We start from the raw sequence: 12,018 nt of genomic DNA, 5'->3' as shown, positions 1-12,018 counted from the left end.
GTAGTAGTTCAGTGGATCCAAGAGCATTAACACATATTTGATGGCTTGTGACTCTAAAATATCCCATGTTAATGCCCTTTCATATAGAAAAATGCTCAATATATACGCAACACCACTTTTGATTCATATGAGGATCTTGAAACAATTGCATATTTTATCACCTTAAGAATTGACACTTTTTGCTTTTGTTCTCAACTGTATTCGGCTACAGATTGTCTAAATTTGAATACAAATATGAATTTTTGCAAAAATGATTTTTAAAAAACTTTGTAACTTGAATGATCATGAATGCAAATTTTATGAAAGTTTTGATGAATTGAATGCAAGATTTATGAGCATCTAAAGTCTATCCATTCTAATTTGTAATTGATTATCTTAACATCGAGATTTAATTCCTTTAAATACGACATACTCGGCGATGTGTCGTATTTGCTGCATATTCCAATTAGGGGAAAACTTCTAGATCATGGAAGGATTAGTAAAGATGAGGCACTCGATAGACTATCCGGGTGTTGACCCAAAATCTACCACGAGGGAGATGGAAAAAACCAGAGGGGCTTATGCTAGGTTTGAATTCATGAAAAAGGTATATACAGATGAACTCGTTAGAGCAGAGCAAGCTAGAGGCGATGACGAGCAGGTGGGGATGCATATTGTGTATGTTATGCGAGCATACATGTTATATTTGGTTGGAATTATCATTTTTATGGACAAGAGTGCCACTTATATAGATGTCATCTACCTACGGTACTTTTAGAACTTCGAGCAAATCCATGAGTACAACTGGGGGCCGCTTGTTTGGTCTACTTGTACTCTAAGTTATTAGAGGTAGGTGACATGCAACATCACATTACTGACGATAATATTATTGGTCTTTTAGTGTTTGTGTGTCATTTTCATTACATTTTGGCAACGCCCTTACTGATGATTTGTGTGTTCCAACACTTTTCAGGCTTGGATCCTCCGGCACTTCCCGCACATCTTCACCTGATCGTGTGTATCGACTTATACTGAGAATATGTCGCGTGCTTCTGCATTTGCCCCGCTCAGAGAAAACCAGACGACATATCTGTTTCGAGTGTATTTTGACTGCTTGGTTGTCGAGGATATGCATCAAGGAGGAGTAGGCATAGTTAGATCATGCTCATGATGCCTTGCCTAGATGTCGTTGCACTGTGGATATTGCGCAGGCAAGCATCGACATAAGTATTTTTCACGATTGTTCTGAGGTGAGGCAGGTCCAAGATGCCATTATGACGGAGGCGCGAGAGACATTGAAGTACCGGAGACAACTTTGGATGACGGGGGTAGAGGAGACTGAGAATCCCGAGGAACTCTAGTTCGTTATACGTAGTAGTTGATAGTATTTGTACTTTGAATTTATTATCAATTTTATTTTATTTTGACTTATTTCGACTATATTGTGTATTTCGACTTTATTGTGTATCAACTGATGACTTATTTTTACCATATGGATTTATATATGTTATTTTTTGCATATCGATTGTATGGTTTAATGCTCATCACATAACATGAGCCTTAACATTTATAAAACTTCATTTTCATCTGAGTAACCATAAAACTAAACTTGCACTATTTTGAGTGTTTACTGAAATGCATCTCCGTAAATCCTAAACGAAGATGCATCTCCGGAATAATAAACGTTAAAATAAGCCTTTAAGAGACGAATATATGAGGTGTATTTTGAAACATTACGAAGATGCATCTTCAGATCAGTTAACGTTTTAACTTAAGACAAGGTGCGTCCAGAGATACATCTCCATGATTTAAGGGTCATTTTGAGTTTTCTATATGATGTTTTTCCATCTCATAGGATTAGATAAGAAACTCCCAAATAAAATATCACTTTTTTTCTTACGGATTGAAGAATGATAGTAGGAAAATTCAACAAAAGGACCACATAACACAAAAGGTTGTAATTGTTTGTCTCTCAAATAAAGAGGTCCATATTGTCTCTAATTAGGGAAATTTTTTTAATGCACCTTGTATGTTTCTTAGCCACCACGCAAAAATACTTAAATGCCCACAGATTCTGGAAATGCATCTCCGGACGCATCCAAGCCTAAGTTTACGTTATAATATTTCAGAGATGCATATATGGAATAATGTCGGAGATGCATATCCTGAATGACTTGGAGATTAAATCGCGTCAGAACCCTTTCTCTTCCTCATTTGTCATATTTCTCAAAAAACACTTTAAACCCTCTCAAATTTATTCTCATCAACAAGTCAAAAATCAAGCAACCAAAATCAAAAGAACTTCAATCAACATCATAAACATCATCCAACACTAAAACAAAGTGAAAATTTATAAGTTTTTTTTATGTTTTGAATAGTTTTTGAGTTTTTGTGTAAATGAGTAGAAATTGATGAATAAGTTAGGAAATGAATACAAATTAGATGATTGATAGTTTAGACATAGTACAAAACATGATAGTTGGCTGAAAAATGATGATCAAGAAAATGTTTTTTTTTTGTTTCTATGTCTGCATTGTCGCCATTGGCGTAGCTGCTAAGTTATGCATCTCCGAAAATTTTCAACGTTTTAGTTTCCCAGCAACCGGAGATGCATCTCCCGAATTTTATCTGTTATTTTTTTCCTTACTTGTGGTGTTGTATGCTTGCACTAATTGTCTGTTTTACTTTAACTGATAGGTATAGTGGTTGATAAACACGATAAACTGAGACACGAGAGTGTTGCACAACACGCATCAGTGCAGCGGGAGAAAAATCAATAGGTCTCAGATGCTCCTGGTCCCTCTGGCCATGCAGAGCTATCTACTTCTTGGGATCGTGCTTCTTCTCATGCCTCCCCATCTTATTCTTCTCGTAGGAGACGAGTTTCACCTACCGACACATCAGTCCCTCCATCCTCCTACAGGCATCAGGTTTCACCTATTAAGGCGCCTGAGGTACCCGAGTCATCAGTGGTATCATAGGCACCACTGCCACCTCATACTGTTGATGTTGCTGAGTCAATGCCACTTTCTGAGGGTAAGACTATTGCGGATGTTGAGTCAGAGACATTTGAAAGAGGCCCTGTAGATTTTTCACTATTGCGTTTGTTCCCGGACCATATTGCCAGACATATCTGGGATGGAGAGATAGCATTAATTGTCTTAAATTCTTTTTAATTTACATTTATTTTAGTTGACAAATTTGTGACATTGTTTTTCTATTTTTTTCAGGACCATGATCCACTGAAGTTTATTAATCACTAACGGAAGATTACTGGCTTGCCTCAGTCGAATGAGGAATGATTTCAGTCTGCTTTGTCTCTATCTATCCTGAAGGACTTATACATAACCGGTTATACTATGGTCAACCACATGATGTTTAATGCATTCGTGGAGAGATGACACTCCGAGCGACTAGAGATATGTGGACGGGTATATCACGTGGTTCTTCAGTGTGTCACATCCGTATATGGTGCATGCTGTTCCAGGAGACCCACCCATGCCAACTCATCCGAAAATATTAGAGGAGAAGCAGGCCCAGACACGATTAGATTATGTTGAGGATGTCTTCCTTTGATATCTTCGAATTGTGGAGATTGACAGGAAGTCATTGACCTTGACAGATGTATCTTTCCTGATGATGGGAGGTATGTCCTAGATGCCATCACGACGGAGGCACGTAGAACATTGATGTACCGGAGCCATGTGAGACATTGACAATTAGGTTATTTATTAGAGTAACTTAACTAGATTTTTTTTTTAATAATCACTTACATTTTTATGAAGCTCTTACTTTTGTAGACTACCTGTTCCTTGATTATTTTTTATCAAAAAACTCATGTCTTATAGACGTATCTCGTACCACGAGTACATTTTTTTAAATGTGGTACAATATTAATAAAACATAATGCATAATATTTCTACTTACTTTCAAGAATACATTACAAGTTAAGGTATATAATGTAACCTTTTGATTCATTCAACATCTCATAATTTTTGTTGTGTCATAAACTAAAGGTTTGTTTGGTCCATAACTACCATTACTAATGCTCCAAAATCCTAAATAACTGTCATCTTAGTTCATACATATTACAAACATATTCAAATCATAGCAATGCTCCACTGTTTAAAAGCTTCATCCCTTCTTCACTCATCTGTTCAACTTCTGTAGGTGATAATATTCTTATACACCTAACACACCCCACAAATTCCCTGCACACAACATTGTTCCAAAACTTTCAATCTCTATAACTCACCATTCTTCCAAAATAAGACTACAAACTATAAAACACAGACACCAAAACACGACTCTATAAAAAATAATAATAAACTAAACGTATTTGCAAGTGTCGGTGTCGGTTTCAGAAGTGACGGTGCTATAGAGGCTATAAGGATAAGAAACTTACTCCCAAGGATCATCTCCAACAAGTAGAACATCACTCTCATAATCTACGTATACTAGTTTCCATCCCGAACCTTTCGTGTCATTCAGCAAACCGTCTAGTCCAAACATGCATTCAATTGCGCAAATCAGCTCTTGATAGTTCTTGAATGTAGTTACATCGATCGATCTTCCAACCGAACCTGCTTTTTGCACCTGTCACACAATAAAATAATATCAAACATGTTGAATAAAACAAGTTTTAAAGCCAACATTTCATAAAAGAATGTTGTTACCTTTGTGTAGGTTCGGATCGGGGCGGCTACTTGCTTCCACGAGTTATTGTTCTGTAGAAAGCTACTTTCATCAAAATCAACATGACTTGAAGAGGTACCGCCCGAGTTGTCTCGTAGTGAAAAGGCATGCGACTCGGCTAGGCTTGCGGATGTTATCTGAGATTGCCCATCTTGACTAGAACTTAAGTTTCCGACCATACAATCTTGAGGATGCTGAAAATCTTTATCCTTCATTGTGCAAAAGTCGTCGAAAATTGTGTTCGAAGTGGAAGAAGGATCGACCATAGTGGTATTCACACTATTACTAACGTCGACATTGACGCAAATTTCACTTTGGTTATTGCTTTCATCGGAAAGATCCTTCATGTTAAAATTCTTGACATAATGATCCCAAACTTCTTGGTTCATTGAAGGTATAGACGGATTCGCTACTTGAGGTTGGCAAGAAGAATACATCATCCATTCATCGATGTCTATCTGAGGAAGCATGCCGTTTACAACGGAAGAATCGGGCTGGACCATATCAATCAGTTGAGGATGCAACATCGACGAATCTAACTGAGGCTGCTGCTGAATAGGCCACGGACTAGTTTGAGCGAATAATAATGGATTTTGATTATGATATGTTGATTGGTTTGCAAGGCTTTGAGGATTAACAGGATTCGCCGCATTCGCTTTTTCAATGTTGTTGCAGGCTTCGAAAGAAGGGAAGTCAAAAATTTGATCAGGCAACGACTCGGATTCTATTTTCATCTTCTCGGTTTTGGTCAAAGGGTTAAATTTTTCAGGTTGATCACTTCTCAGCAATGAATGCATGTTTAAGGTATTATTAGGTATGCTCTCTGTGGTTGAAAGATGAACTTTCGGATTCTCCATCGCATGCGAAGACTTCATATCTTGCAAAGGAACTCTTATAGGAGCATATTCTTGTTGCATGACAGGTAAAAATGTCCCATTGTTGCTGATAACTTGTGGTTTATACATCATCTTCATCATGTTTTCTTGGTAGAGATTCGACATCGAGTTCGAGAGATCCATTGTTCCGTTTTCGGGTGCTTTAATAAAAGGTCTTCTTAACAAAGTTCCCCATTCATTTTCTGCATCAAAAAACAAACATAACAAATCATCAAGTTGAAGACATTTTGATAAAGTAGGAATTATTAGATAATTAAGAAACTTACCCGAAAAACCGGGTTGTAACGGCCGTTTTAGGCTCGAAGTCATAGATGGAAAGATAAAAAGGCTTTCGGGAGTTTCGATCTCCCATACATTAACTCTATTTTGCTTATCACCACACCCTGGCTCGTCCCATTCGGCTAGAACATTTCGCCACTTAGAACCAGGCCACCTTAGTGGATCGACGTCACTGATACCAACAATCGTTCCCATATATCTGCAGGAAACGAAAAAATATACATCAACTTCGCACATGTCACGGAAAAAACTTCAACGGAAAACATATTTCACTGTATCATAATCCGAGCATTTAGGAAATTACCTGCGCTTACCCGATTCCTCGGTCTCAAACATCATACCAAATCTCATACCAACCGAGAGCTGAGTCCCATAAACAGCTTTTCGGTATTTCGCCAGTGGAATAACAAAATCTGAAGGACATGCCCTGAGAATAATACAATCAACAAGAAATTAGTACCGCAATTACATCTAAAACTGAAGTTAGGTGAGGGTATGAACATGTTTATAGTATACCTTGGATTGTAGAAAATCGTGAATGGACTTCGATTAGCAGCAGCATGAGCAGCAGCAGCAAGGACGCCAATGTGCATGCTATCGGCAGAAAGTACTGATGAAGGCAATGTCGTTGTCTGTTGACGATTAGCACGCCTTACACCAACTCGCAATTGTGATTTCTCATCCCTGAAACAATCGAAGCATCAAATTTAGTAATAAAGTCATGTAAAAACACGGCTAGTTTGAAGAACTTCACAGATTTTGTTTTGCACAATAGTTTATCTACATGTCATGTTGTAGCAACTCGACAAAAATGAAGCCGGCGACAAAACTTACCTGATAAAAAGAACAGAATCACCGGCTCTAAGCCTTTTTGAGCCGACAAACAAACTCCATCCTGTTGTCAGAAGGTGTCTCTTCGGCTGACCTACATGAAAAATGTAAAAAAATAAAGCGTAAGGATCTAAACCGGTCCGGCTCTAACACATGAAAGTGTCAAGGAGTCGTGTCCGGCTCTAACACGGGAAAGTGTCAAAGAGTCGTGTCCGGCTCTGACACATATCAGACACCAGACACACATTTAATATAAAGTGAAAGTGGAAGATGCTACGTAGATGTAGAAAACATCCTCACCTCGATATATATGTCGAAACGTCCATGTATTATCATGCAAATCTCGAACAACAAGTTCTTGAGTTGGAGGTTGAATTGTGTAATCCTAAAACCAAACACAATAATCAAATAATGATTCTTGAAGAGTAAAAAAAAAGGTTTTTCCAATTGCAACCAAACTAGTCCTTACCAATGGAGGAAATAGCTTCTCAGCAGCTCTGCGCGGAACCGAAAAACCACCATGCGTGCTTGTATCACTAGCAGTCAAAGTTTTGCAGAAAAACTCAGTTGGATGTTTACTTTGGTTCAATCCAAACTCAGATATAGGAAACACTTCTTTTTCCTAACACAAAAAAAGAACAATACATCATAATCTTAACCTTAAACATTTAGATGTATAATAATAACAGAAATTCTAGAACTACTAAGATTTCCTATATCTTACAGAATTCAATGGTTGAAGAGTCATTTGAGCATAGATTTCATCTGTCTCCTTATCAGCCTATCATCATAATCATAACATAACATAAAGATTAAAGATTAAAACTTTGAGAATGAAATAAGTGATTAAGGAAGAAAAAACTACTCACATGTAGTGTGACATTTTGAACTTGACACAACAACTGAGAAGGAAGATTAGGATAGTTTGGAATCTGTGAAGTTGCTGTTCTTCTAGTAGAAGCTGCAACCTAAAAATAAATAAAAAATCTTAAAGGGTTTTTAAATATACAAAAAATCAAGAAATAAAAATAAGCACTTTCAAAAGAGACTAGTTCACCTGTTCACTATGTCCTTGAGGAAAATAATAAACAAGACCTCCTACATGAGGTAAAGACACAAGAGGACCAGCACAAGCATGCCATAGCTCAGAATTCAAACTCTTTCTCACCCCTAAAAAATCAAACCATAAAAAAAGTGATTATAATTTAAGCTATTAAGAGAACTAAACAGTAAGCAAACATTAACATACTAACATACCACAATGTTCTTGCATTTCCTTAAGCAATTTCATCTCAGCAACAAGTCCTCCTCCAACTCCAACTCCAACAGTTTTAACCTTTTCTTCTAAGGAAACCATTTTCTAAAACTTGTTCAAACCTCAAAAAAGGAACAAACTTGAAGCAATATCCTTCACCAAATAATCAATCACCACCACCCCATTTTGTTTTATTGACTTAAAGGTACAAAACAAGGGTCCATTTTGAAGATGAATATAATTATTCTTAACATGAGAATCTCATTTTGTTCTTGTCCGTAAAAAAACATAAGAATCCAACAAACATGAACAAAGGAACAAAAACTGCTAAAAAAAGGTCAAAGTCCTAAGAAGATGTTTATTTCAAAAACAAAAAAAAAAACTTTGATGAAAAAACAAAGCACGCGTATCAAAGAATGATGAGTGGTTTTTTTTAATAATTCAAAAAAGAAAAAAACCTTTGAGTGAAACCACTCATGATCACATCACACTCTGATACAGTGATTCTTTCATTCTTTTGTTTTTTCTATACAATTCTCAAAGCACTTTCTCTTCTTTCTTCTCTCTCTTTGCTTCAAACAGCAAAGAAGCAGTGTGCATGCTATTACCAACAAGTTCTAACCATTTGCAGCTTTATTATTTTATGAATAAAATTAAAATATTTTACTATATGCGAAAAGTAAAGAAAAATTGTATTATTAAAAAATGAAAAGTAGAAGTATTGTCTATAAAGAAGTCAGAAACAGTACAATACATACACGCTATCAAGTACTTGCAACATTATTATTATTATTATTATTATTATTATTATTATTTTATTGTACTGTAAAATAAACACAGTACACTTTTTTCGAAGGTAAGATTAATAAGGCTCATAATTGAAGATGAATATAGTACTCCATCACCGAATTTGAAACTTAAATTATCATTATGATTGGAGTTATTTAAAAGAAAAAGTTTATATTTAATATTCCCTCAGCTTGGCCTTGTAGACTCAACACTTTCATTGTATTTAGTGGATTTTAATGTGTCAGCAGATATCTAGTAGTATTAAATTTATTTTTAAAAATTGTATTTATGTTAAAATAAATAAATATTTATTTTAATAATTGTGTAGAATTTGTTTCTTTACGACAAATGAATAAGATTATTATTTTACACATTCATTTTGACAATAATAAATTATTAATCAAACAATAAACTCAAATTAGGATATTAAGTTAGTATTGCTTTCACATATTTTTATATTTATAAAGATGTATGAATACCATTATATTCTTGTATGTACTTGTTAACTAAAAGATATATGAAATATCTACGGGTGTCGGGCATGCCCGTTTTGCCCGCACTTTTGTGCGGGACAGACCAAGAATTTAGACCCTTACCCTCAAATGTGTCCGCCTCGTCCCGTCCCATTTTTTTCACAGGCTTTTGCGGGCACGTGTATTTTCATAAATTTTTACATTTTTAGGTTTAAAGGGTGCAGTGTCTGCGGACTTTCCCCACCCCGTCCTCATTTTTTTTCGGGGTGGGTTTAAGTTTTAGGCCCACATCCTCAACTATGACCGCCCCGCCCCATTTTTTCGCGGACTTTTCCGGGGCGGGCATGCCCGTTTGCCACCCCTAGAAATATCTATTTATTTTATTCAAGTTTTTCCATTATGAAATCAAAAGTATGAATATGTTGATATATAATTTTGAATCAGTAGCATTGATCTTTAATACGATGATACTGGATGGATACGTAACATTAATATTTCAATGTTTAAGTCTCTTCAGAATTTAAGGTGAGTGTAGTGAAAAGTTGAGATCGAAAAATGTGATTTGCATTTCGTGTGAGACGACTTTTACACCTTAGGTCATTTGGAGTAGATTGACATCATTTGGGTCTTACCTCTTTTGGTCTTTGGCCAACCCAGAACATTTGTCCCCATGCTTGTCGGGCGTTACTGAGCAAGGGAAGTCTTTAGCAATTGAGGTCGGCCTTTGAGGGTGTCGTTTGTTTCGGACCAGAAGCGGAACCGTTTGGAATCAGTTGAGAACGTATTGGGGAACAAGCGCATTAGATGTCTTCCCTTCATTGAAACGTTCGTTGATCCCTTCTGACGCGTGGATTGAAGTGATTCGCTAAGGCATGGCGCTGGTTATAGCGCACTCGAGTGCACTCGAGTTTGTTTACGTTTTCACAGGAGAAGATCCAGTCGTTGATTTTGTAACTTTCCCTGTAGCTGATCTGATTTGTTACTTCCTTTCGCCTATAGATATGTGGACTGCTGAATATTGATGGAACCTTTTGCAAACTTATACTTGAAAGTCATTTTCCATCCACAAACGTTTTTATTTGCAAGTGTCTTCTTCTCTTCCTTCCTGAAAGTAATTACCAAAATAGTTGTAGCTTTTTGCTCAAAACTTTCCCCTTTCTATATTACATCCGCTTCCATCAACTTCACTTTTTCAAATACTTTTCTCAACTTAAAATATCTTCAGCATTTTCTGTATTTGATCAAAATGAGTGACATTCATATTCGCATACATAACAATTCTAAGAGCGATGCTTCTTCCTCGCAATACCGGGAGCATCTCCTGACTCAAACTCTTACTTATTCATCTATGACCGCCTTGCCTGGGTACTAAGGTTATACCCCTTACTGATGATTTTGATTCATAAAGACTTTCATAGAGTTATCAAGATGAGGGAGCTACCTCAAGAGATTCCTTTTTTGATGCCCTTTTGTCTGATGATGACGCTAAGGAGGATCATATGGCTACTTTAATGCCCATTTCTTCTCGTGTTGCAAAAGTTGCAGCTTCTCCTGTTTGTAAGCTTTAGAAATGATGGCCGCCAAATTGAGGAGAGAACATGTTGGAGATTTCATTCAAGTTTATCGAAGAACCTACAACCAAAATTCCATTGATGTTGATATCAAGGCCCATATGGAGCATATGGGTCGATCGGACGTAGTTTTTTGGCTTAAGCTTGCTGAGAATTTTAAAGTTAATAAGATGTCCCGTAAAAGGGTGAAGTTGGTGGAGTCAGCCGATGCGATTAAGTATAACTGAATGGTTGCATAAGTGGTGGGGACCCCGTCTATTTTAAGTACTAAGACGGCCATAGGCGCAATCGACATCATTGTGAATAAGATGTTCATCATCATCTTAGTTGTGTTTTGATGAAGATGAAGTTTGATGATGCTTATTAAAGATGAAAATGATTGGATTCATTATTCAAGTTTTCATAAGCATTGACTGATTTGGATTTAAAGGAATTAGATCTCGATGTTAAGATAATCAATTACAAATTAGAATGGATAGACTTTAGATGCTCATAAATCTTGCATTCAATTCATCAAAACGCTCATAGAATTTTCATTCATGATCATTCAAGTTACAAAGTTTTTTAAAAATCATTTTTGCAAAAATTCATATTTGTATTCAAATACAGACAATCTGTAGCCAAATACAGTTGCGAACAAAAGCAAAACGTGACAATTCTTATTCGGATACAGTCAGGTTGTATTCAAATACAGATGGCAAACAGAATGTAATTTATGTAATATATATTCAAACACAATACATTTGTATTCAAGTACAAGCTTTAAAAACTCAATATTTTGACCGTTACACAGTTTGTATTCGACTACATGTGTCTTGTAGTCGAATACACTTTCGAAAACATTGCATTTTTCAGTTCCAAAAGCATTCCAAACTAGTGCAAAGTTTCATGATTGATTGTGAATGATTTCATCTTTATCAAGAGGTATTCTAGGATGTATAAATATTGTTATACATCAGAGAACAATAGATAAACTCTTTCAACATCTTTAAAACATTTTCATACTGATTTTAAAACAATTCAAATAATGTTCATATGATTCTTATTCAAATATCATTGATTTTTTTTTGCATAAGTTGTCATATCTTTGGAAAAATTTATGTGAAATTAAAGTTTTTATATTTGAATTATTATTGAAAGAGAAAATCATTTTCTGTATTGGAATTTGATTCAAGAACATTACACTATTCAAAATCTGTTTTTAATCATATTGTTGTATCTTTATCACTAAAGTGTGGTGAGATTTGTTT

At 35.8% G+C, this 12,018-nt stretch overlaps 1 protein-coding gene across 1 annotated transcript; it reads right to left on the bottom strand.

The window, feature by feature from the left end:
- Window positions 1-3,872: 3,872 nt before the first annotated feature.
- LOC127092820 (auxin response factor 5) lies at window positions 3,873-8,556 on the bottom strand. Its single transcript, XM_051031711.1, has 13 exons — window positions 7,938-8,556; window positions 7,738-7,850; window positions 7,550-7,648; window positions 7,405-7,461; window positions 7,150-7,302; window positions 6,981-7,065; window positions 6,684-6,774; window positions 6,366-6,533; window positions 6,154-6,276; window positions 5,837-6,048; window positions 4,656-5,752; window positions 4,385-4,575; window positions 3,873-4,190 (listed from the first exon to the last, which is right to left on the bottom strand). Exons 1-13 carry the CDS (start codon window positions 8,035-8,037, stop codon window positions 4,085-4,087), a joined length of 2,595 nt encoding a protein of 864 aa, XP_050887668.1. The 5' UTR covers window positions 8,038-8,556; the 3' UTR covers window positions 3,873-4,084.
- Window positions 8,557-12,018: the final 3,462 nt, after the last annotated feature.

The sequence above is a fragment of the Lathyrus oleraceus genome, chromosome 6, assembly GCF_024323335.1.
Source record: "Lathyrus oleraceus cultivar Zhongwan6 chromosome 6, CAAS_Psat_ZW6_1.0, whole genome shotgun sequence".
Lineage (NCBI taxonomy): Eukaryota > Viridiplantae > Streptophyta > Magnoliopsida > Fabales > Fabaceae > Lathyrus > Lathyrus oleraceus.
The sequence above is the reverse complement of the archived record's forward strand: the minus strand, read 5'-3'. Positions and strand labels throughout refer to the sequence as shown.